Source organism: Hippocampus bargibanti, linkage group LG13 (genome assembly GCF_051943395.1).
Source record: "Hippocampus bargibanti isolate YZ-2025 linkage group LG13, ASM5194339v1, whole genome shotgun sequence".
Lineage (NCBI taxonomy): Eukaryota > Metazoa > Chordata > Actinopteri > Syngnathiformes > Syngnathidae > Hippocampus > Hippocampus bargibanti.
Window position 1 is genome coordinate 8494379 of NC_142746.1, and position 26372 is coordinate 8520750.

Here is a 26372-nt window from a genome sequence, read left to right on the forward strand (position 1 = left end):
AATAATGGGCGGCCTGGTTGTCAAGTGGTTAGCACACCGGCTTCACAGTGCAGAGGTCGCCGGTTCGCGTCCCGGTCCGGCCTCCCTGTGTGAAGTTTGCATGTTCTCCCCGGACCCGCGTGGGTTTTCTCCGGGTCCTCCGCTTTCCTCCCACACTCCAAAAACATGCATGGCAGGCAGATTGACCACTCCAAATTGTCCCTAGGTGTGAGTGTGAGAGTCACTGTTGTATGTCTTTGTGTGCCCTGCGATTGGCTGGCAACCAATTCGGGGTGTCCCCCGCTTCGTGCCCGAAGACAGCTGTGATAGGCTCCAACAACCCCCGCGACCCTAATGAGGAATAAGCGGTACGGAAAATGAGATGAGATGAGATAATAATAATACATTCCATTTATAAGCACCTTTCAAAACTCTCAAGGTCACTTTACAATCACAGGATAAGTTTTTGGGTTTATATAGCACATTAACAACAGCTAACATGGAAAACGGAAATGCTGCTCACTTGTGGAAAGGAAAAAACATTGCCAGAGGCCATGACTAACACTTTATCAGTACGCAAACAAGAAAAAACAAAACCCGAACAAATTCAGGAATGGCACTCTACGTCATATTTTCAATTCCTGAATAAATTTGTGAATGGCAGTGAATGAGTTAAGGCAAATCAAAGTGGTGTAGCATGCCTAAATCAAGGCCAGCTCGCCAGACCTTTGATTAACCCCAGAGCTCAAATCCATCCAACTGGACCGCTGATGGCAACTCACTGCATGCAGAATGCTGGCCTTCACACCCCTCTGCGTAGCCATAATGTTGCATTGAGGGGGCTTGGAGAAAGAGGGGTGGAGAAATTGGAGGGGGGGGGGGGGGATATCGTGGCCACCCAACAGACAACATTGTGTGATCCACTAGTCTATAGGTTACCAGAAACATTGATGGTCCTGTTTATTCTCTCTCTCTCTCTCTCTCTCTCTCTCTCTCTCTCTCTCTCTCTCTCTCTCTCTCTCTCTCTCTCTCTCTCTCTCTCTCTCTCTCTCTCTCTCCCCCTCTCACCCCCCCTCCTCCTCTCTCTCTCTCTCTCTCTCTCTGTCCCCCCCCCCCCCCCCCTCTCTCTCTCTCTCTCTCTCTCACACACACACACACACACCTCCCAAAAAAAGAAAAAAATGTTTTCCCCCACAACACAGCTCCATGTGGGGATTAAGGTCCTTTTCGAGCAGCCCGGGGTCGCGCAGCAGATGTTAGCCAGGATAGCTGCTTGTTGCCGTGACAACCGCAGTGCGCCCGTTTGGGATGTGGGCCTGCCCCGTTGACCTTAAGCACATGCGTGGTTGTGAGAATAAAAACAAGTGCCATTTTGGATACAAAGTTGTGGCACATGATGGCAAAACAGTCAACTAAATGGACAAAATTATTGGTACGCCGTGGCCATTGCACCGACAAAAGTGAAAAGCTAAAACGTTTTCCACTCTGGGAGGACTTTCCACAAACTTTTGGTCCACATGTGAGTTATTGACGACTCTTGAAGCTTGCATGAATCAAACGTTTCCAAAATGTCGACTTGAGCAGACGATCGTTTAATATAAAATCTTCCTAGTAGAAAGATGTCTTCTTCCAATCTTTATTCAAGTATAGTGGATGAGGGGTGAGTCATCTGTCACAAAAAGGGATACATAATATATATACATAGCTATCTACCTAGGAAGTTTGGAAAATTTATCTCTTAAAAAAAGTAAAAGTCAGAGTTATACGTCTCTGATCCACTGGTGAAAAGGAGGCTTTCATTCTCTCCTCTTTCATCTAGAACTGCTTCATGTAATAAAGTGTTTTTCTTGTACTCAAACATCATAGAGTATACAAGGAAAGTAAGTTGTGCTTTATGACAGCTGTTGTGAAAGCACTGTAGAAATTAGGATGTATTGTATTGTATTGTCTGTCTATATACTGTACAGACTCACATTAATGGTGTGAGTTTGTGTTACTTCCGGGTTGAGTGAACGGTGGCGCGAATGGCTGCTGCTGCTCACCCACAGAAAAAAAAGTTCTTATCCCATGACTATAAAGTATCCTTGAGAGTTTTACAAGGCGCTTAGAAATAACTTTGCTGCTGTGAAATGTAAATTTCTCCACTGCGAGACTAATAAAGGCAAATCCAATCCAATGTATTATTATGATTATTCATTTCACGTTTGGGCGAGTTAACAGTCAGCTGAATAGACAAAACTCGAAACAGCAGATACAGCAGTTTTATTTGATACATTTGTAAAGATAGATATATCCTATTTCCACATTGTATTTGGTAATCACAAGATTTTCAATTTTATCAAAGTGGCCTTCAAAGAGGCCTTGAATGAATTTAAATTGGGATTCTATGATCTTGAAGATTGCCATGTTCTGGATGTAAAGATGTTTAAGGTCTTTGGTCTTCCTCACCAAAGTCATCCTTGCTTTTAGCACTGGGAAAATAACAAAATATGGATCAAAATAGGCATTAAAATGGGACCGTGGACATCTCGCGATAGTTCATATCAGTGTTTCAACGCTCAATAAGTGTCCCAATTCAGATGATAAGATGATGTGAAACGAGAGTATCGCGATAGAACAGCAAGGTGGAAAACAGGTTTCCCTGCGTTGGCGATTGTTTGTCAGCTTTGTCAATCACAACGGCCATGCACAATCGAGTGAAACCAAATACCAACATTCAAAACTTGAGACTAATAATGAGTGACAACATCTTTGTGATGTTGTGTACATTGTCTTGGTACACGAACTTAACAACGGCCCAGAAATTCTCAAATGAGCAGGAACAGTCAAAACGATCATTTCTTCTTCCCGCCTGTTGCCTTTCCCATCTTTCCGTGTTTGACTTGAACCAATCGTGAAAATGGCAAAACTAAACCACAGCGCTCCTGATCTCAAATGGGTTTAACTGCCGGTCGAGTATTTTGAAGTCTGAGGCCCAGCGGCAGCCCCTTTGCTGCTCCCAGATGTCAGCTTCGATGGGAAAAGGATACCACTCCTGACAAGACAAGACTTGACCCACGAATAGAGGCACCACTCGGTTTTTGTGCTGTATAGAAGTACAAAATTCGCTCTGGAGGCGTTTCCGCCTCTCTAATATTGGTTAAAGCGTGACTTATAACTTGCTGTGATAGTTTTGGATCTGTTCCCTGAAAATGCAAACTGAACTACAGCTACAATCACTCAAATGGCAAGAATTGATTCTTCCTATCTTCATTACATTTGTTGTCACAATTTTAGTAGTACCGGAGAACCTGAAATGATGACATGATCAGCGCGTAAGGTGAGCGACACCGCATACCAGTTCATGTACCGTATTTTCTGGGGTATAAGACGCACCCAAAAGCTTTGATTTTCTTCAAAAGATGACCCTGCGCCTAATATGGAGGTCGCGAAATTAGAAGGAAAACACATAAATAACGCGATGGTGAATCGTTGTGTTGCACCAAGACTACTATTTGATACGAGCTGACACAAATTCCCTGCAGACAAATCAGCCCATCTCCAACGGAGCTTGGGCGCCATCTTGTGTATTTTCTGGGACGCTACATTGGAGTCCTGACGGCTTGAATTGATCCGTAAGGACTTCTTTAAACGATTGCAAACATTTATGCTTTCCTCTTCAGAACTATTTGAGTCATATTCAGAACTGGATGAGGAACAAGAAAGCATCCATCCATCTATCCATTTTCCGTACCGCTTATTCCTCATTCGGGTCGCGAATGTGGGGGTGGGGGGGGCTGGGCTAATCCCAGCTGTCTTCGGACAAGAGGCGGGGGACACCCTGAATTGGTTGCCAGACAATCGCAGGGCACACAAAGACAAACAACAGTCACTCTCACACTCACACCTAGGGACAATTTGGAGTCTTAAATGCATCTTCTCCGAATCTGAATCAATTGTTTTGATTCTCGAGCAAGGCAAGACGTCTTGGAGTGACGTCACGAACAAGGGGGCGGGACCTTCTGAAACTGTCCATTGCCGGTTTCATTTTGAAGGAATTTTTGGACACTTTAAGTCAAAAGGCAAATGCTGCCCCCTTCTGGAAGGGAAACCATTGCCAGAGGTCTGACCAGTGCTTCATTAGCACCCCTGCAAGAAAAACCAAAACCCAAACAAATTCAGGAATGGCAGCGAATGAATTAAGATGTTTTGAACATATAAAAGTACCAAAGCAAATTCCAGGGGCTTGTTACTTTGACGTAGTAATGGAAAGAAAGCCATTTCGAAGCTTTCGATAACACTTGATTGGTGAACAAGACTAGATTGGACTTTAAGAAAATATTGCCCGATGATATTTTAGATCCCGGATTTAGTTTGTTTGTTTTTGGTTTGTTTCTTAAGTATGATTGACATCTGCCAGGTCATTGTTGGGAGTAGAGAAGGTAGAGGGGGCAAAATGTTTATTTACCTGTTGATGGCAGCATGCCTCACTCGGGGGAGGGGGGGGCGATAACGATACCAGAATCCATCTCAGAGGTCGTGGCCAAGAGAAACGAGCCCTTTTTTGCTCTGAGCTCCATCGACTCGCCGCCGTGTCAAGCCGTCAGGGGGAGAGCGAGATAGTAGGTGGCTGCCCGCTGAGGTGTGTCCGAGTTGTCATGGCCTCATCTGGGAGGTGACAGACAGCCTGTGTATGATCGAATGATGGGTGAATAAGACCGTTAAGAAGTCTAGGGGACATTTGGTGTGACCTTTCCTTTCTGCCGGGGGTCGGTGGCCACTCCGTGAGACTTAACGGCAACTTTAAAGGGCCTCGCGATCAGCAGCCAGTGATGGGCGTTTGTTGAAAATTGACAGCATGGGTGGTGGTCAGCTTGAGGTTGTCCTTGTACACTTGATAAGCGTGGCCAAGTTTCAGGTCACAATGAGAGTACCGTATTTTCCGGTGTTTAGGACACACCCAAAAGCCTCGATTTTCTTCAAGGGATGACCCTGCGCCTTATACTCTGGTGCACCTTATATGTGAAGTCATATTGAGCCACAACAGGTCTCGCAACGACTGTCAACAGCCACGACTCCATTTCATTCCTGTATAAGTCGTGCGTAAGCCCAGCCTCTACTGTAGTGCCTTATAATGTGGTGTGACTTTTATTTGGAAAACTTTCTTCTTCTTTTCCTTTCGGCTTTTCCCTTCAGGGGTCGCCACAGTGAATCAATGTCCTCCATCTAACCTGGTTTTGTGCATCCTCTTCTTTCCCACCAGCTACCTTCATGTCCTCTTTGACAACATCCATAAACCTCATCTTCGGTCTTCCTCTCTATCTCCTGCCTGGCAGTTCAATACTCAGCATCCTTCTCCCGATATAGTCACTCTCTCTCCTCCTCTGGACATGTCCAAACCATCTCAGTCTGCCCTCTCTGACTTTGTCTCCAAAGCCTCTAATATGAGTTGTCCCTCTAATGTACTCATTCCTGATCCTATCCAACCTGGTCACTCCCAAAGAAGACCTCAACATCTTCAGCTTTGCTACCTCCAGCTCTGCTTCCTGTCTTGTCTTCAGTGGCACTGTCTCCAGTCCAAACATCATGGCTGGTCTCACAACCGTTTTATACACTTTTCATTTCATCCTAGCTGAAACCCTTCTATCACACATCACACCTGACATTTTTCTCCAGCCGTTTCCAACACGCTTCTTCACCTCTTTTCCACACTCTCCATTGCTCTGGACAGTTGACCCCAAGTACTTAAAACCCTCCACCTTCTTTATCTCTTCTCCCTTTTGCATCACTCTTTCACTTGGATCCCTCTCATTCACACACATATATTCCGTCTTGCTGCGACTGATTTTCATTCCTGTCCTTTCCGGGGCATACCTCCACATCTCTAATTTCTCCGCCACTTGTTCCCTGTTCTCGCTACAGATCACAATGTCATCTGCAAACATCATGGTCCAAGGAGATTATTGTCAAACATCGTCTGTCAGCCTGTCCATCACCATAGCGAATAAGAAGGGACTCAGAGCTGACCCCTGGTGGAGTCCCATTACTAAACTTTGATATATGCATATATTATATTGTTGTCATTGAAGGTGCACCATATACTTCGGTGCACCTTATACAATACAATTCTATACAATACATCGTAATTTATATAGCGCTTTTGCAACAGTTCCAGCTGTAACAAAGCGCTTCACATAACAGTCAACACAAAGCAAAATAATAGACACAACAGAACAAACAAGGACAGTTGTGCAATCTTAACAACTTTCCCCATGTACTCTATGATGTTGAGTACAAGACGCACTTTATTGAATTAAGCAGTTCTAGATGAAATAGGAGAAGATGAAAGTCTCCTTTTCACCAGTGGATCAGCCACGTTATGGTGGAATGTGCACGTCTGCTATACGGTTAGTTTTGAAAGCAAACAGAAGCTGTGCACCCATTGACAAAAAGAGATTGTCTCACATCTCCTGTCCCACGTAAATCCGCTTCAATTCCAAGCGGCGATAGTTCCACATATGCATCGACGCTCTTATATATCTTATATTCTATATGGAAAAAGTTTGAAAATGCACCATTCATTGGAGGGCGCCTTGTACATCAGAAAATACAAGAACTCGGTGAGGTGATTTTTGAAATTTGGTTGCTTCCTCCCGTGCAGGAGCCGTTTCATGTAATTTTTCTGTGTCCGGTTCTCACAAAGCAAAGGTAATAAATGCACGCCGTAGATTTGAATAAAATTCAAAATCTACTAATGAAACAAATCCGGTACCTCTTCATTGTGATGCAAACGCGCTAACCACTCGACCTCTGGGCCTTCTTGACGAAGATAATAATGTGTTCATAATTTCATACATAAATTGCTCCTTAGTATAAGTCGCATCCGCACTTGGTCTCACACTCAAAGCCTCAGGGCCGGATCATCATTGTAAGTGACAAACCAAAGGGGCTCCGTCCTGAGCACCTTGCCGTTTCCAAACTTTCGTGACTTGAAAAAATCGGCCTCAACGGTAGCGTTTGTTGCCAAAAGGTGTCGGACGAATGATGGGGATTGTAAGGGGTGTGAGCGGCTTTAGGAGCAGACAATCCCACAGCGTCAACAAAAACCCCAACGTGTCAAAGTGACACGCGTCACATCGCCAGGCGACAGGGCAGCGACACCGCCGAGGCGCACGGCGGCCCAGAATTTCTTTGAAGCCGGCCGGCCCTGACAATTGTGCAACTGCTGTGGAAGTATTGCCTTTCATGCCCTTGGGCGTCGCCGCAGGCACAGATAGGACCAGCTTTTAGCGAGGAAAAAAAAGCTTTCCTGGGATTAGCACTATTAGCGGAACAGGAGGGCGCAACAAGCCTTACTGGCCCAGTGTGTGAATGTTCAGAATGATTTGCATGGTTACAAACATGTTGAAGGCATCATCAAGCGGGATGTCTTCCTCACTTTTACTTCCTTTGCATCACCCCCCGCCACCCTTTCCATACACATTTTCTTTCTCCGTCATTACTGTGGCCCTGTTTGTCTTTCTGCTCCAGGCGTTGGGTAAATACCTCTGCCAGAGTGAGTTTTCCTTATCCCCCCCCTCCCACATTCTCCCTTCCATTAGGTCCTCTAATGACGTTTACACTTGTGCTTAAAAAAAAAGCCTCCTCTTCATCTCCGCCGAGTCCTTCTCCCTTCTCCCTCCTCGCCAGCTCTTCTGTAACATGCTCTTCTTCTCACTCGGGGGTCACCAGATCATGTTTAAAGGTGTTTGGGCTTTGCACTGAGAGTCCTGCTTTTTGGATGAATTAAGTCAAATTTATGAGGTCATCCTATATTTGCGGCGAAGGGTCAGCATCTCAAAACGTATCTGGAATGCAGAGAAGTCCCTTAAACAACGTGTTTACTTTTATTTATATTGCAGATGTAATTTTGAAAACTGAATAAAAAGTCTCACAAACATTGAGATATAAGATGGAGGAAAAAAAATCAATATGGAAAAAAAAACTGTTTTCCAAAATGTTCTAATCATGTCTCAATTTAATTTTACTAATCTATCATGCCATTTTTTTGTCACTTCATTCTATTTTTTTTACAATTTTAATACTATTTCTTTTACCCTTTAAAAGTCGACGCTGACAATAAAACCATGATTAAAGGACAACCGACACCACTTTTTTGTTTCCTAACTGACACCAGAAAAACGTTTTAAAATACCCAAAACACACAGGATAATATTTTTAGTCAAATGCAAAACACCAATAAAAATGACTTAAAGTGTCTAAAAACTACTTCAAATTGAACCCGGAAGTGGCCAGTTTCAGAAAGTCCTGCTCCCTTGTTCGTGGTGTCACGTCAGGAGGTCTTGCCTTGCTCGAGAATCAAAACAATGGCTTCAGATTCGGAGAAGATGCTTTCTTGTTACTCATCCAGTTTTGTAAACGATTCAAATAGTTCTGAAGAGGAAAGCATCCATGTTTGCAATCGATGAAATAATTTATTCCGTGTCATTTTGAGGCATCAGAACAGAAATGTAGCACCCAAAAAATGCAGAAGATGGCGACAAAGCTGCGTGGAAATTGGCTGATTTGTCTGCTGGGAATTTTTGTCAGCGAATATCAAATAGTTGTCTTGGTGCAACACACAACGATTCACCATCGCGTTATTTATGTGTTTTCCTTCTAATTTCGCCATCAACACGGATCAACACGAAGTTTTCAGACCAAACAAAGTACCGCAAAATGCATTGTGTGTTCTTTCTCGGTCAGGGGCGTTCCTTCCGCGACGTGACGTCAGGAATTGTCACCAACTCAAAAACAAGACTTCCTGAATATTCAGCGCAAGTCTTAAAACGTCTACTATAGCTATATGCAGTGGAATCTTTGTAAAATGCGCTCAGTAGAAGTCATTTGATTTTACAAATTATGGACACAACTTGTCCAGAGGCGTCGGTTGTCCTTTAAATATGTTAACAACACATACTCAGAAATAACAGAATTTTGTTTTAACCTTTTAACGTTGTCAAACTTTACAAATTTAAGCATTTAATTTTACAATACAATACAATACATCCTAATTTATATAGCACTTTCACAACAGCTGCAGCTGTAACAAAGCGCTTCATATAATAGTCTATACAAAGCAAAATAATAAACACAACAGGAACATAAAAACCATGGACAGTTATGAACGATCATGCTGATGGTATTGTATAAGTCTTTTAAAATGTATTCATTTTATTTCTCTGTATTATACATTGTTACGTATTTGACCAGATTCTTTAGATGTGAGGCATCCATTTTGAAATGTCTGATTGTGTTAGTCATTATAGGGAAATAATATTTAGCTGCAATTCTGACTTAAAGGACCTTTCAGAATATCAGTTTAATTGAATATCTTAATTCATTGTAGTATTTGTGTATTTTTAATATGACAAAACTGTCACATTTTATACAAGCTGAAGATGACTCTTGCCCATTCATACAAACTTCTGACCTAAAAACAAAACACGTTGGTCACCTGATAAGGTGGAAAACAAAATCTTCATTTTGACATCTGAACTCTTTACCCCTGCGTGCCCCTTGAACCCACAATGCAACTTTGAGTAGACGATTTCTTGTCTGTCTCTCTCTCGCTCTCATGCTCTCACCCTCTCTCTTATATTTATACACTCACGACCTACCCCAAGGCCACTACAGAACAGCTTCCCGCTGCTGCTGATTGACGTGTCTTGTAAAACACACACGCATGCAGAGTGACGGTACCCGTCACCTCTGCTGAGCAGTATTCACCTCATTTTGTTCTACCTGTCTGTCACTTCTATTCTGAATGGGCTCCCATGAGACTGAACAGCTCTGGGCTCGCTGCTTGGCGCCGCTTTGCCCTGCCTCCCGTAAAAACGAAGACCCGCCTTTAGTGTCGCCTGTAAGCGTATACGCCGCTGCTGGGCTTCGCATGTGACGTGGTCCTCTCTGTTCTCAAACGGAACGGGTTTTCTGCCGCCTCAGGTGCTCGGTTAACAAGTTAAGTGTAGGGAAGGATTACTGGAAACAAAAGTATAACTTGATTTGAATGTTGTAATTCCAATTGCCTCCACCAGGGGAAATCATATTCATTACAACTGGCAGGTTTTTGCAAATTTGTCAACCTGAGTCTTTATTTCACACTGTGGTTGATTTTCTGAACTGCAAATAAATCTGGCAGGGGAAAACAAAATATCTATGTGATATAGTCCGAAGCTGCAGCAAGCATCTCAACCTCGTCTGAAAACAGAATATGGCGAGACAATTGGGTAAATTGGAGCTTGTCTGACGGACTCGTATAAAATTTGGATTGGAATGGATTGGATTGGATTAGCCTTTATTCATCTCGCGGTGGAGAAATTTTCATTTCACAGCAGCAAAGTGATGATAGGAAGGGGAAAGGAGCAAAAGGAGTACAAAAGCAAAAAAAAAACAGTTTTAGGACTACATAAACATTCAATGCAGCATCGGAGACCTTAGACTCTCTTCATTCATCAGAAAAAAAACAAGTTAATTTCTAAATTATTGAGGTCTGAAGTTATATGATGAAATGATGGCGGCTGTCCAAAATACAATGCAACACTATACATACATATTGGTTGGTATGGCGCTTTAACAACAGCCGAAGCTGGAACAAAACGCTAACATGGAAAAAAGGGAAATTCTGCCTCCTTGTGGAAAGGAAAAAACATTGCCAGAGGCCATGACCAGCGCTTTATCAGCCCCCAAACAAGAAAAAAACAAAACCCGAACAAATTCGGGAATGGCGCTCTATGTCATATTTTCAATTCCCGAATAAATTTGTGAATGGCAGTGAATGAGTTAACAGGCTCAAAGCACGGAGCTGAGACTGGGTGTGAGTACATCTAGAAAAGAGAGAATCTCTGAGAAAGAAATTTCTAAGATGTCAAACCCAAGTGTTTTCATACACTGCAGCTCAACATTGACAGTATGAAAGCCTGAGTCCAGACACCCCCACCCAGGTAATCACCAAATCACCTTTGCAAATTATTCATTCCTAAAAAAGAACCCATTTCACCTATCTCAAACATCTCCTCTCTTTATTTCCACTGCTTGTCGCTGCTTAAAAAGCCAGATAACCTCTTGCCATTGTGACTTTATTCACTTTAAGAAAACTACCACCGCATTTCAGAATGTTCGCTAGCACCCCACCCTCGCCCTCCTTCCCAACTTCAAATACGTCCAATCATAATGTCCGCCCTCCAAGATCTCCGGGAACATCATAAAAGTTCAATCAAAAAGGTCTCCTCCGTGTGTCATTTCATGAACCCCGTGACATCTCAAATATTTACTGTGACGGTGACTCCTGTTGCACATATTGAACAAACATTCAAATAATGTGACCACCCAGATTGACCAACGTCAACACAAAGAACGCAGAAGAAGACGCAGAGACCAGACAAGGTCCCATTTTCTTTGAAAGAGGAGTCATGTGGCCCCCACCTCCACTCCCGCTTTGATGTTAAAGTAGCTTTTTTAACAATGTAATAACAACACACTCATGCACTGCCCCTTCCACCCTGTCTCCGGATACTACTTGCACCCCCCCACGGAGCGCTGCACGGATGGTGGTGGTGGTGGGGGGGGGGGGGGGTAGACTTATGCAAACCTAGCCAGAAAAACAAGCTGTTTTAAAACGGGTGTTAATTTTTTGCCGCGGGCCACATTGTAGTTATGGTTTCCTCTCCAGGGCTATTAGGAATTTGGGTAAACCAAGAGAATGTTTAATCCTCCCCACATATTACATATAGAGCGCACAACAAATTAATCAATGACTAGTTTTCAAATCTGAAGTCAAGAATAATGACTATTATTGTGGTTTACAATAATAGTTATAATAATAATTGCAAACCGAATTTGCAATTTTGGTTTGGATTTTAGCAAGCATCATGGCACTTGACATGCTAAATTCCTAATCCAAATGTGTCTTTGTGTTGTCATGTTATTTGTTATTGAGGTTTTTTTTAACTTCAAGATGGTGCCGCGAGAGTGGCTGCCTTTTCAGCAGCTCCAGTATTTTGTTTTCTACTTCTTTCTTTACTTTCCTCTTCCTTTTATAACTTTGCTACTGCGAAATGTAAATTTCTCCACTGCGAGACGAATAAAGGTAAAGCCAATCCAATGTATTGTATTGAATTGTATTGTAAGGCGTAACTTAAATAAATAAAAACAATTCCAAATATAATATATAGATATATTAATGTTTTCTAAATATATGGCGCACTACATTATAAGGCACTACAGTCGAGGCTGGGGTTACGCACAACTTCTACAGGAATGGAATGGAGTCGTGGCGGTTGACAGTCGTGCAAAGGTGCATCCAATCCAATAAAATGATGTGGCGGGCCCAGATTAGGCCTCGGGCCTCGACTTTGACACCTCTGTCTTAACTGACATGTTTTTTTTTGTAGATGTAAGTGATCATATTAGGATGTGAAAGGAAAAGTATGTGTGTGTGTGGGGGGGGGGGGGTGAGGGGGGGTTTAAAGTCACATTTGACAAATTGTATCAGAAAAATACACCTTTGTCGTGGGTATAAAAACACTATACTGGAAAGGTAATTAATGGTAATAAAATCAAAAACAACACCTTTCCTTCTAGACTAAAATGACACACATGCGCGCACGCACACATGCACACACGCGCACACACGCACACAAACATCAAAATGGCTGATGCCCTCTAAAAATGGCGTTTCGGAGAAGGACAGAAGAATCCTCTTATGTGACGAAACTGGTTCCGCTGTCGCCTGCCTCATCATGCTAGCCGTAGCGTTTCTCCTGTACATTCACGTTATCTCACCTGTGTTTTTGTGGGGATTTGTAGTAGTTTGCAGCAAAATGAGAGATTGCACACACTCTTGCACCACGGGGAAGAGGTGCGCTCGAAAAGAGCAACTCCTCAGAGATGAAAAACCAAAGAGAAGCCGACAACTGCCTTGTGTGCAAATTGTGGAGTGTTATATATATTTTTACACCCTTTTACTGCAGAATTTCGGTGTTGTCAGTGCAAAATGGTACCGTAAAATGTAAGTGTACACACGAACCACACGTATCATATCATAAATTTGTAATTATTGCATTTGGTTCTGTAACATATCCCTTATGTTAGATTAATGTATCTGATGTTTTTGATCACAAAATTGACATTATTCTACAATGGCACGAAGGCGGGGCTGACGTTGAGAGGTAGTCACGGCCGACGCCTTAGTCGTTCACGCATGATGGACGCGTAGTGATTGACGCGCACTTGAGGGTTGGCAGTTCACATAAAGCGGACAGCATTCCAATACATCTGCGTGCGAAAACACCATCATAACCGCGGGTCACTTTTTTTTGGGTGGGTTTGTTAGTTGTTGACAACATTGCCAAATGTATCTAATTGTGAAAAAAAGCTGTTGTCACTGCTCTAAATGCACCGTGGGTGTGTCTAGTGAATGCGGCGAAAGCATTCCCCGCTCAGCTGTCACTCACAAGGGTCAACGGGGCGCTCTTGAGTGTCTGCCCGAGTGGACAATTTCAAGGATCGAGGATTTATTTACTTAGGTGTAAACTAGATAATGGCTCGTCGTTAGTGTGCCGGTTTTTCGTAAATCTACTTGGTTCCGTACCAGACTCATCCACATGCAAGTGGGACTCTGCCATTCATTTCTTGGAATCAAGCGCCTGCGCCATGCATTCCTTGCACTTGCATAAATGTTTTAGTACGTTCCAATGTTCCACTGAGTCACCCATTTAGAAAAAAACATTGCATTCAACGGAAGGTTAGAAACCGGTGGACAGAAAAAGAATACAATGGTGTATCTTTCATTGTATTTATGTATTTATTTATTTAGTATTTTTGGATGATTCTGTCTTAAAATTGAAGATTGTAAAACCGGTAACGAAATCTAAATATAACCATTAAAAGGTGGCCAATATACAACGTTGTATCATATCCTATTTTATTTCATTTTTTATTTATTTGTTTTTACTTACTGAACATCCCAACACGTAGTGGAAGTTTGACCTGCTGTGTCACTCATGCCATGATGTTTTGCTCGCGTGTTTGACCCCTTTGCGGCCTTCTGTGCTTTTTGTCTCACATGCTTTTTCTGTTGCTTTTCCTTCAGGGGGCAACGTGGCTACGCCGACGCCGTCAGATGGCGTTCTGCTTGGCTGAGCTACACTTGTGGTCCACCAAGAGTTCCCTCCAAGTCCCAGGTACTTTTTATCCTCATATCGATCTCTGCCACTTGCCGATTCTCGTCGCCGACGCTTCACTCCACTCGGCGCCTCACTCTACCCCGGCCTGTCATCGCTTACTTTTGTTTGCTCTCCATCGTACGTTCGCGTTTTCAGTCAACACCCACAGCCCTCGCTGCTCGTTGTTGCCTTCTTTGTCGTCACTTGAATTTCTCGTGTTGCTTTTACGGTGATCAATGGTTTGTCAATGGCGGTCTTGATTGTGTAGCGTGACCTCAAGCATCTTGACATGCGGGTGTGGGGTGTTTGTGTTTGTCATAAAGACCACACAGAGACACACACACACACACACACACACACACACACACACACACACACACACACACACACACACACACACACACACACACACACACACTGGCATTTTTAAGACATTACACCATTTGCTTTGGAAATTTGCTTTGATCCTGGAATTTCTTTCTTTTGGGATCTCTAATAAGCTCACCAAAACGTTCCGAATGTAACATTCAAGTCCATGACTATCAGATCAAATATTTTAATTTGGTTGGTTAACGCATGCAATGGCGCCTTTTGCTTTTCTTAACCTTTGGAGAGCTACAGTGTAGGACCTTGTATCAGAACGTATTTTTCAAAAGTCTACCCAGGTAGCTTCCATTGCTTATAGGTGTACAGTAAACGATATTGGCCGCCCGCTTGACATTTTCTGCGTTGACGTCCCGCGCTCACCACCTATCTGTCCCATCTCCTCCCAAATGCTCCGATTCAACCATTTTCTTGTTTTCTTGCCCTTCCATTCCATCTTTCACAGTCTGCTGGACTCTCAGGGAAGATAGTGTCCTGTTTTTTTCCCCTGCCGGAATGATGGCATGTGAATGTGACTCCGTGTGTCCCGCGTGTATCCCAGCTGGCACGGATATCCCACCCCCCTCCCACCTTCTATCTTGCAAAAAATGCATCGCGATAAATCTCGACAAAGAAGCCTGCTCGCTGAGACGTGACCCGCCTTTCTGTCAGCAAACAACAAAAATACTATATCGATTTTGAACACATGCGCGCCCACAATCCTGATGTATTAAAATGGATAAAAGGATAACAAATAAATTTTGAAGCAGTCAAGACAATTTTAAGACCGTTATTTGTGTGTTTTTCTGTAGGCATGTCAGGCATCTTATGTGCAATACAAAAAGGTTTTGTCGCGTTCCCCATGTTTAACTCATTCACTGCCATTCACTTATTTATTCGTCATTGAAAATATGACGTAGAGCGCCATTCCCGAATTTGTTCTGTTTTGTTTTTTCATGCTTGGGTGCCGATAAAGCGCTGGCCATGGCCTCTGGTAATGTTTTTTTCCATATTAGCGCTTTGTTCCAGCTTAAGCTGTTGTTAAAGCGCTATATAAAACGATAAGTATGTATTTCATTGTATTTTGGACAGCCGCCCTCATTTCAGAATCAGAAAGCCTTTGATCTTCCACCAATGGGGAAATTTGAAGTCAACAGCAGCACTTTGAGAGGGGGGCAAGGGAGTGAAAAGATTAAAAAAAAGATATTCTAAGCATCATAACAAATGTCAGAAGACTGGGGTGTATACTGTAACTGTGAAAATGTTTCATAAAAAAAAATCAAGCTCATCTAGAACTCCATACCTTTATAATTTGAGAATTAACGCTTTTTTGCTGATGAAAGAAGAGCGTCTAAGGTTTCTAACGTTGTATTGAATATTTAGGTAGTCCTAAAACTCAATATTCTGTGCGTCCTAGAATTTAAATAAAAATGACAAAACCCCTGGCATTGTAATGGTCACATTTCTGCACATCGTCTGGCAGTGACTGAGTTAAAATCAAGGCATTTCTACAATTGTGAAACTATTTGACAAGGTGAACTGTCCTGTTTCATTTGGGTGACCTTAGCAGCAGCAGCAGTAAAAGTGGTAGCATGATAAAAAAATGATGTGTCTTGACTTTTGGGGCCTGCCGGAATAACACGGAGCAGAAAAATGTACAGATCAGCAATTTGCCTATCCGTGTGTGTGTGTGTGTGTGTGTGTGTGTGTGTGTGTGTGTGTGTGTGTGTGTGTGTGTGTGTGTGTGTGTGTGTGTGTGTGTGTGTGTGTATGTTTGTGTCAATTAGTCTCTCAGATGGCCCGGGATGGGCACACTTGTCTTTATTAAACACCTCCCTCATCCACCCGTTTCCATTCCGGACCCCTTCAATCCTCCAGCGGCAGCCCACCCATCACCCCCCCCCCCCCTCCCCTCCCCTACCTTATTCGTCTCACCTCCCTCCTGTGGTCTTATCTAAAGCGCGGTGCTGGCAGATGGGACAGGCCAGTGGCTGATAGTGATTGTTTATCCCACGGTGCAAAAATTGCTGATTTGTTTGTGTTTTTTTTTACCCTGTCAGCCTGATGCTCATCTGTCTCTCTTTCTCCCTTCCTTGTTTCCCCCTCCCTCTCTCACCCCGCAGACACAGATATTGGCACGTATCAGTACCACGATAAAGCAGAGCCAGGTAAATAGTGTTTATATTGCCTCTCTGTTTGCGTTTAAGATAAGTTATGTTTGTGTGTGCGGAAGATGCCAATACATAGTCTTATATGCTTATAAGTCTTATATGCTTTTATTTTTTTTTGGAGAGGTGTGTCTTTGCTCATTTTTATACACACGGAAGGCCGTGTTAGCGGGTGGGATTTACATGCTAAAACATGTGCACGGATCGGTTTTATGATGATGAAGCCGGGGCCCCGCGTTGCCGCTGTTGACCTCGGGTCCTGCCGTAAAGCGATAGGAGAACTAAACTGTTGACTTTGTCCTCAATCTCATAGCGAGAGGCCCTCCTACCGTGTCGGCTGCCCGTGTATTGCCTCAGGCTGGGGGGGCTTCGCTCCAGTCCTCACCACCCAACTTTTTATTTAGTTTGGCATATTAGTCATGTGATGATTACAACTTAACCCATATATCACTAATATGAGTTGTTGATTGTCCTCATTGTGTCACGCCACAAAAAATATTTGGCAATTAAGACAGTTTAACAATTACAGTATCTATTTAATTGTTTTTTTTTTTTTAAGTTTTTCGGCGCTTGGCTTACGTTCTGAAATGAACTTGCACTAAGTGAAATCCATGAACTAGTCATCTTTATTTTTTTTTTTTTTACCAGTGTTACATATTCAATACAGTACTGCAATAAACATTTTTTCAGGCCCTAGCAGTCCTAAAAATATATCTAAATATTTTCTTCCATACAACAGACAGTTTGGAGAAATACGCAATGTTGAAATGATCTCCTGATGGTCTACAATTTGGATTTTGAAAAGTTAACTGCTGAGCCTATTTGAAAATTGTGACTTACCAAAATAGCAAATGTAATAATCAAACCCTTGATTGGGGCTTTAGAGTAAACTTTTTAAACATTTTTTATTGTTTTTTTTTTGTGCAAAAGGAAATTCCTGCCATGAAAGTAATATTTATGTCCACTGATGAACCAGCCTGTCACATTTTTGAAATATGGTTTTGGAGAAAATTATGCATTCCCAGTGAATTACTTTTGTCGGGTATGAAAGACTTTTTGCCTCCTCGCAAGTGTAGTTTTTGGCACATATTCAATTATAAATTAGTGCACAACGTGACATATATGATGTAGCAATGTTAAGTACAATACCAACTTGAATGGTGATAGTTTATTTTATTTTATTTTATTTTATTTTATTTTATTTTATTTTCTTATTGGGGGGCAGCATTCCACCCGACAACAATGACAAATATGTAATGTACAGTAACCAATGGACAAAAAAAAAACAAAAAGTAATGTAGTCGTCTAGAAATATACATGAACCAGTTTGTCACAATTAGCCATACGTGGCAAATTCCATATTTTAACGCATTCACTGCCAGACGATGTCCAAAAATGTGTCCACTCGAGTGCCAGGGTTTTTTTCATTTTCACTCAAATTGCAGGACCCACAGAATATTGAGTTTTAGGACAACATAAACATTCAATTCAGCGTAAGAAACTTTAGACTCTCTTCTTTCATCAGAAAAAATAGTTAACACCATAGTTTTATGGTTCTGGAGTTATCTGAGCTTGAAATGGGGGCAGCTGTACAAAATACAATACATCTTGATTTATATAGTGCTTTAACAACAGCTGAAGGTCTAACAATGCACTAAAATGGACAAAAGGCAAATGATTCCCCCCGTGGAAGGGAAAAACATTGCCAGAGGTCTGGCCAGCTCTTTATCGGCACCCCCATTTGGGAATGGCAGTGAATGGCAGCGAAGTTCACACCTCAATAAATAAATAACTCAATAAATAAATGAATACATCACTGAATAAATGAAGTTATTAAATTGTAAATGTATAAATATGAATAAGTGGAGAGATTTGGGCTGTGTTCCATTTCCTCCCTCTCCCTATTTCTCCAATCTACACATTTTATTTTTAGTCTTTTTCAATCGAGGCGTGTTTTCTTTTTTGCTCTCATCTGAATAGCTTCCTTCTTCTCTGCCTCCAATCTTCAATGGAGGAACAATGCTCTGCCCCCAAACCCTTTCATTTGGAGGATCACTAAAGTGTGGCTTGATATCACAGCGCAGGAAGGTGGAGGGGAGGGGCAGGAGGAAGAAGAATCATCAACATCCAAACGTATTGCAATATTTTCACAAGGGATTGGAACGATAGCCGTTGCGTGGAGTCGACAGGGTCCGGGGTTTTGGGTCTGCTGTATCCTTGACATCTTAAATGAGATTTCCTAGGCTTAACAAACGACCCTTTTTTTCAAAGTTTTTAAAGATGATTAACCAGTCAATTTATTTTCTCATCTTTTCAGTTTAGTTCAGCTGTTGATGTTCGTAAATGATGCAGCCCATATTCCTCATAATATATAACCAGATAAATAAACAAACAAACAAATAAATAAATACTTCAACGGACAGTTAGGACGGTGGAAAAAAATCATTGGCACCACCCTACCCACTCTTGAGGACTTGCACACTGCAAGAATCCAAACAAGGGCATGGAAAATCCTAGTGGACCCTCCGCACCCTGCCCACCACCTTTTCCAGCTACTCCCCTCAGGCAGGCGCTACCGATCCATGCGCACCAAATCCGGCAGACAGCTTCTTCCCCCAAGCCCATAACTCAAAACAGTAACCCAAATAGAACTGTATAGTGCCTCTTTGCAATTTTTTGATGATGATACTAGTGCAGCGTGTTCTACCGGAAACAAATTCCTTGTGTGTTCTACATACTTGGCAGTAAAGATGATTCTGATTCTGATAAATAAAGAAATGACAAAGTGTCATGAATATTAATTGGAATGTTAACTCATTCACTGCCATTCCGAATGTATTCGAGAATTCAAAATATGATGTGGAACGCCATTCCCAAATTTGTTCGGCTTTATGTTTCTCTTGCCGGGGGTGCCGATAAAGTGCTGGTCTGACCTTTGGCAATGTTTTTTTCCTTCCACGATGGGGCAACATTTGCCTTTTGTACAGCCACCCACACTTGCACCTCATATTACTCCAAACCCATACATAAGGAATTCACTCTTTTTTTCTGATGAAAGAAGAAGGTTTCTTACGTCGCATTGAATATTTATGTAGTGCTAAAACTCAATACTCTACGGGTCCTGAAATTTGAGTGAGAATGAGAAAAAGCCTGGCACTGGAGTGGACACATTTTTGCACATCGTCTGGCAGTGAATGAGTTACATTTGTGGTACAATGTCCTTGTGGTGACATTTTAATCATAAATCTCTTCAATTTGATTTCTTTTTTATTTTTTTTTTACCATTTGACAGATTTCCAAAGTTATTAAAAATGCCCCACAATAAGAACACATGTCAATATTTTCGGATTTGATGAAAAAATATTTTTTATGACAGGAACTGCAATCTACAACAGCTGCAAAAAAATCATACTGCCTTGACAAGGAATATCAAAAATATTTCTTCGCATAATATCGATGAAAAGGTTTCTTGAGCCCAATACTGAGCCCACGTCACACTTTCCGTGTGGTAACATTTAATGAAGAAGAGGTCTTAAATTTTATATTGTATATTTTTTTCCATTTAATTTCCAAAACTGAATTATAGTTTTTTTTTAAATTGAACCAAATTCTTATTGTATTTTATTTTTTATTTCATTTTTTTGTTCAATGTTATCAAAATGTTTACATTGTTTTTTTGCTTTATAAATCTTGACATTTCCTGCCAAAAGCGGCCAGAGAAGAGAGACAGGGCTCTTTCTACGTCTTAAAATCTTTGTGTTAATATATCGAGACACTTGAATATGAGGAGATGAATATTTTTTGTTGCTTTGGAAATATTTCTTCTGTTGATGTCATTATTAGTGCTGTTGCGATATATATATATATATATATATATATATATATATATATATATATATATATATATATATATATATATATATATATCAAATCTCTTAGAAATGTCACATTGTTGTTTCATTCCTTTCAGAACTTTGCTGCTGTGAAATGCACATTTCTCCACTGCAAGACTAATAAAGGCAAATCCAATCCAATTGTTGTTCAATTAAAGTGAATATTTTATTTTCACGAGTTCAGGTGAGGCGAGCCTTGCCTCTCCTTGTGGTTTATGTTTATATCAAAGGTGTCTTAAAAGGTCTGCCATTTGGCTCCGTTAAACCTTGACACAATTTCTGTTTGTGTTTCTGTATTTGACAGTCAAGCCTGTCACGCCCACTAGAGGGAGACCCAGGCTCATTGGAGCACTTCGGGGGTCCCCTGCAGCCAAATAGCACCCCCTCCCCCTTACACCCGCCCAGCTCTTGCCTTGAGCAGGTGCCGGTATCTGGGCATGCCTGCCACCCACACCCCCACTACCCACCCCACCTCCTTATGTGATTAATACTACTTATCCAGGAGGTGTTCCAAATAGGCAGTCCCACCGTCTTGCTGGCTGCGACCCGCCCGAAAGGCGCCGTGGTGAGGCACGCTTGGCCAAAACAGCCCCTTGGATTCATGGTGGCGTTTTAGCTGCATTGTTAGGAAGGAATGAATGACTCATTTATGAATGACTCACTCAGTAGCGCCCCCTGGAAGGTTAGAACCCCCCTGACAACAGATTGGTGCAAATTGAGGTGGACATGTTCACTTTCACTGGATGCGCAAAAAAGTTACAAGAACCCATGCCCGAAAGTTTTAAAAATTTTGGTTGGGTGGTTATTTCTTTTTTTATTTTTGTATTATATTGCATTTTATTGTATATTATTATTTTGTATTTTATTGTATTCTATATTTTTGTATTTTATTGTATTATATTTTATTGTATTATTTTGTATTTTATTTTATTTTATTGCATTGCATTATTTTGTACTTTATTGTATTATATTGTATTTATTTTTTATATTATTGCATTTTATTGTGTATTTTATTTTATTTTTTCGTCCTCACCGTAACGTGCATGGGACTTGTGAAAGTCAAGGGTTTGTCATGAAAACAGGAGTGGAGGGCTTGGGCTCTTCATCGTAACTTGAAAAATGTTTTTATTTTTTTTCTCAGCCAATCACCAGGAGCATCACTATTTCAATGAGAAAGTCCATTTCACTGAAGGTACAGTTAATATGAATTTATTTACATTTTTTTCCCCAAGCTGTATGTATGCAAGTATTAGCATCTTGGGCAAATCACAGCCTTTTATTCTCACTCTCCCACTCACCCAGTAGATGAATACAAACACCCTTATCAGGAGACGAACACTCATCTAGCTGCCCCCCCTCAACCTCCTCCCCAATCCCACCACGCCTTCCCCTCCTGCATTTACATATTGTTTACCTCCTCACACCCTTTCTTAATGGAAAACCTTCATTTTTATTTTGCGCATATTACCCCCCCATTAAATAAAAACAATCCCCCCACCCCGCCTTGCCCCCCCAATGTCCTCGCCGTTGAAGCTGAGGTCGTTTCCACGCGGCCGCGAGCAGATGCTCAAATTCAATTATGTGTTCTGTTTCCTCTCGCCGCTCGGCCACTAGAGATGGAGAAACCGAACATGAAGGAGGCCTTTTGCACACGTGGCGATATGCGCCACACCGGGCGAGAGGTTGCACCGGGGAGATAACTTGAGTGCACCGCAATTAAGTGCGCGCGCCTCCTCGAGGACCCGTTTTTGAAAGGACGTTTGGCTACTCCGGGCTGAAAGCGGCTGACTTAACGCTTCCGCTAGCTGCTCTGGGGACCACATTGCCGTAATGGAAAACCACTTTATTGTTGGATTGTACTTTTAAAACATTGCGTTTGCAGATAAACATACTTTTACACCAGTGTTTCACAATTATTATTATTATTATTTTGTTATGCACCACTCAGCCCTCAGAAGAAGAAAATATTTTGCACCCTCCCACCCAAGACTCCATAATAACTACAAATACTATGATTTGTCTCTAATATTGTTGTAAGTACACCCCTGAAGAGGACTTAATATTCCAGTGGCTGCCTTTACAGTAGCTCCTGAGTTTTGTTTGTCTACTTCTTCCGTTCCTTTCTTCTTCCTTTCATAACTTTGCTGCTGTAAAATGTCAATTTCTCCACAGTGAGACTAATAAAGGCTAATCTAATCTAAAATGTAATCTAACATGCACTCTGGCAATGAGCGAGCTGCCTCCACTGACTGTAGCGGATGTGCTATTACACAAAATTGAAATATGACCAAAAACATCAATGTTTCCTTTTTCGGACAATGCCATCTATGGCTCTTTTGATGATTGCCTCTGGCTTGCAGATAAAACTAAATAGTCTCACTTTTTTCCTGTTCATTTCTTGTTTGGGCTGAGCAATGTTGATTGGATGATACTGACCGAGGTGGCCGTTGATGTCGAAACAAGTAAACGACCCCTTTTGAACAAGCCGGACGATTTGGGCTTTGCCTTTGTGGAGAGTACACGTTCTGGCGTGATTCTAATTTGCAATGAAACAATACCATCAATGAAACAGTCAAATGTCAGCGACATTTTGACAAGCCCCATGCTACATTCGCATCAATATACTTCTGCGAGAGAGAGCAGAAAGCAAGCGTGCAAGCTAATGAGCAGTATGCAGGCTAGTTTGGGAATTTGGGAAAACTGTTAGAATGTTTCATTCCTTCCATATATATATGTACAGAACACACACCAAATTAATGGATAACTCGTTTTCAAATCTGAAATAAAAAATAATGACTGTTATTGTGGTTTACATACGACAATTTGAAATTTTATTTCGGACTTGAGCAAGCATTGTGGAATTTCACAAGTTAGATTTGCTTTCGTGGGCCGAATAAAATGATGTGGCGGGCCAGATTTGGCCCCCGTGCCTTGACTCTGACACCTGTGCTCTATATAATCTCTCCTTGTGCATTTGCCCAACACTGCCTCTCTTATTTCGTACGTCTTCTCGCTTCTCATAATATGAATTTTCTGTCCAATCTCTCCGCTTTCGTGCAAAATTAAATGTGACAAGCAACCTTTTGGGTTTACATCCAATTTAAGACAACATTTGCTACCTTGCAGAAATATATACAATTGTAAAATTAACCTTTTGATATTACTTCTGGCAAATTTGCAACTCCATTCCAATCCCCCTTCCTCCTGTTCTCCAATCCTGCATCTGCACACACAAGGCAATGAGCTAGGAAAAATCTGGCTGACATGATGATAGCGCCGTCATTTAATTGCTGAACATAATTAGCATGACTCCCGTCTTTTCTCCGCACGGTTGAGTTGTCACCACCTTTTATTCGTCACCCTGACCCCGTCACATTCAACTGAAATAAGTCTGCATTTTGTTTGCATGCTTCCCCCATTTCCAGTCTCTCTTTCTCACCTTCTCTCGCTCTTTCTTTTCAGTGTCTACTTGCTAAAAAGTTCAAGTCACATGATCTCCGGCATCGTTTTGTCTTCTAGCTCGAGGCTACTCATGGACTCCCGCCAATCAACGTCCGGAGAGGCTACGCGATTCCCTGAAGGAGTTGGAGGTGTCCGCCTATACCGTTCAAACCCCCCACCCCACCCCAACCCCACATGGCCGCCACCTGCCCCTTCCCCTGGCTATTGTCTTCCATCCCTCTGGGGATTTTTGGAGTTTTCCCTTTCCGCAACGCTTGATTGATTAACAAATAGGGGCATTCACTCGGCTGCGCTACCTCTGCCCCTCACTCTCGCCATCATTCTCGTTTGTTCTCTCTCCTCTCAACTCTCTCATCACCTCTCTTTTGGCCCAGCTCTGTCATCGAGGTGGATATTTGGAGGGGATCAGGGGACCCACTGGCTGCCCCTTCATCCCTTCCCCTTCCTCCATCCTTCTCTTCCTCCTCGTTTTCCTTCCTCTAACCTCACGCGCCCCACTACCCGCCCCCAAGAACCCTCGCCCCTGTACTTGGGGCACTAGTACAGACCTGGCTTTGTTTGCTGAAACCTGTCTGTGGCTACACACACACACACACACACACACACACACACACACACGCACACACACACACGCATGCACGCACCACTCACTCGTAACTATTGTCTGAAACCAGAAACACCCAGTTTACCTCTACGCCCCATCCATCTCCTCCTCCTCCGTCCTTCTCTCCACCCATCCAATCACCCCAGCAGTGTTTGGAATATGGCAGCAATGACTAACATTACACATGTATGCATGCACACACACACACACACACACACACACACACACACACACACACACACACACACACACACACACACACACACACACACACACGCACAAGTAGTCAGAGTAGGCAGTAGGACTTGTGTTGGCAAGTCTCCGCTTAAAGGACAACCGACGTCACTTTTTTATTTCCTGACATCAGAAGAACGTTTTATAGCATCTAAAATACGCAAAACATGCAGTATGATATTTTTATTCAAATGCAAAACACCAATAAAAATGACTTAAAGTGTCCAAAATCTGCAAAAGATTGAGCTGCAAATTGGGCTTTTTCAGAAAGTCCCGCCCCCAGTTCGTGACGTCACGCCAAGACATCTTGCATTGCTGGCCTCACTAGCCATGAACCTCACTGCACGTCATTGAAGCGAACTACAGTTCCCACAGCACAGATTGGTCATGTGACCATCTGGAGCCAATGATGGGAAAGCGGGCGTGTCATAACTAATTAACATGTTGATAGTGTCTAATACTGCATAATAGAGGGTCTACGTCGAACCCCCCAGACCGACTCACCGAACCCCAGGGGTTCGATCGAACCCAGGTTAAGAAGCACTGTTCCAGAGTCTCCAGTTGAGTCTGTTCACTGACCCCTTAGTCTCTTCAATAATATATTCACAAAGTAAAATAATACAGAACTATTTCACCCAATTTCTTTATGTTCTGGTTTACAGTCTACTATTCCCAAATAAAGTGATGTTGATGCTTTGTTGTGACCCACTTTGCTCCAGACACTCAACTGATTGTGACCTGTCTTCTTTTGTCCACCTTTCACTCTCATTCAGGAACTGTTGCAGACCAACACCTGCGTTCACACCAGATGGAGGAACACACAGTGTTGCCAGGTACACGTACACACACACACATACACACACACACACACACACCAGTGACACAGAATTACCCCCGCATCTTCCAGGCCAGGTTACAAATTTGTCGCATCACTGCAGTTTGCTTGATGACGTTCCTCCTGTTCTCCCCAGTGCATCTTCAAATGTGTCCACTTTATGCTTTTTCTTGTCTATCTTGCATGTAGCTTCTCCTTAGCAGCGGAATACTGGTAACCTTGAGCCTTAGTGGACCCCAACTCGAGCATGTGTGCATTGACCGAGCATTAGTGGGACGACTGCCAGGTGACACTGTGACTGATGGTGAGTGAGAGAAACACAGTGTGACAATAATGCTTGTCTCTGACTTTAATAAATACGAGGCCAATACTTGAAAACGCCTCAGAAGTCGAACAAAACTTGCAGTGAAAATTCAGTTAGGTGAGCATTGAAAACTTTTAGTCACTAAAGTTTTCAACCCCTGAGACCGACTCACCGAACCCCTACGGTTCGATCGAACCCAGGTTATGAATCACTGCTTTAGTGCTATATGGACACGTGTTATGTTTTTAAAGGACATTACAGGCGCTCCCCTACTTCCGACCATTCGAGTTACGAACAACGGTACATATGAACATTTTTATAGTAACATATGTAGTACTCTCTGTAGT

The 26372-nt window shown here is 42.3% G+C and overlaps 1 protein-coding gene across 5 annotated transcripts in view; it reads left to right on the forward strand.

The window, feature by feature from the left end:
* wdpcp (WD repeat containing planar cell polarity effector) overlaps nucleotides 1–26372 on the forward strand; it is an 83193-nt gene that overhangs the window by 4120 nt on the left and 52701 nt on the right. For all 5 annotated transcript variants that reach the window (XM_089012635.1, XM_089012638.1, XM_089012639.1 and 2 more), the window contains 6 exons: nucleotides 14090–14180; nucleotides 16649–16693; nucleotides 21728–21778; nucleotides 24106–24176; nucleotides 25660–25719; nucleotides 25911–26025. In XM_089012635.1, coding sequence (XP_088868761.1) covers nucleotides 14120–14180; nucleotides 16649–16693; nucleotides 21728–21778; nucleotides 24106–24176; nucleotides 25660–25719; nucleotides 25911–26025 — 403 coding nt within the window. In that variant the 5' untranslated portion in view covers nucleotides 14090–14119. The remainder of the gene's footprint in view (nucleotides 1–14089; nucleotides 14181–16648; nucleotides 16694–21727; nucleotides 21779–24105; nucleotides 24177–25659; nucleotides 25720–25910; nucleotides 26026–26372) is intronic.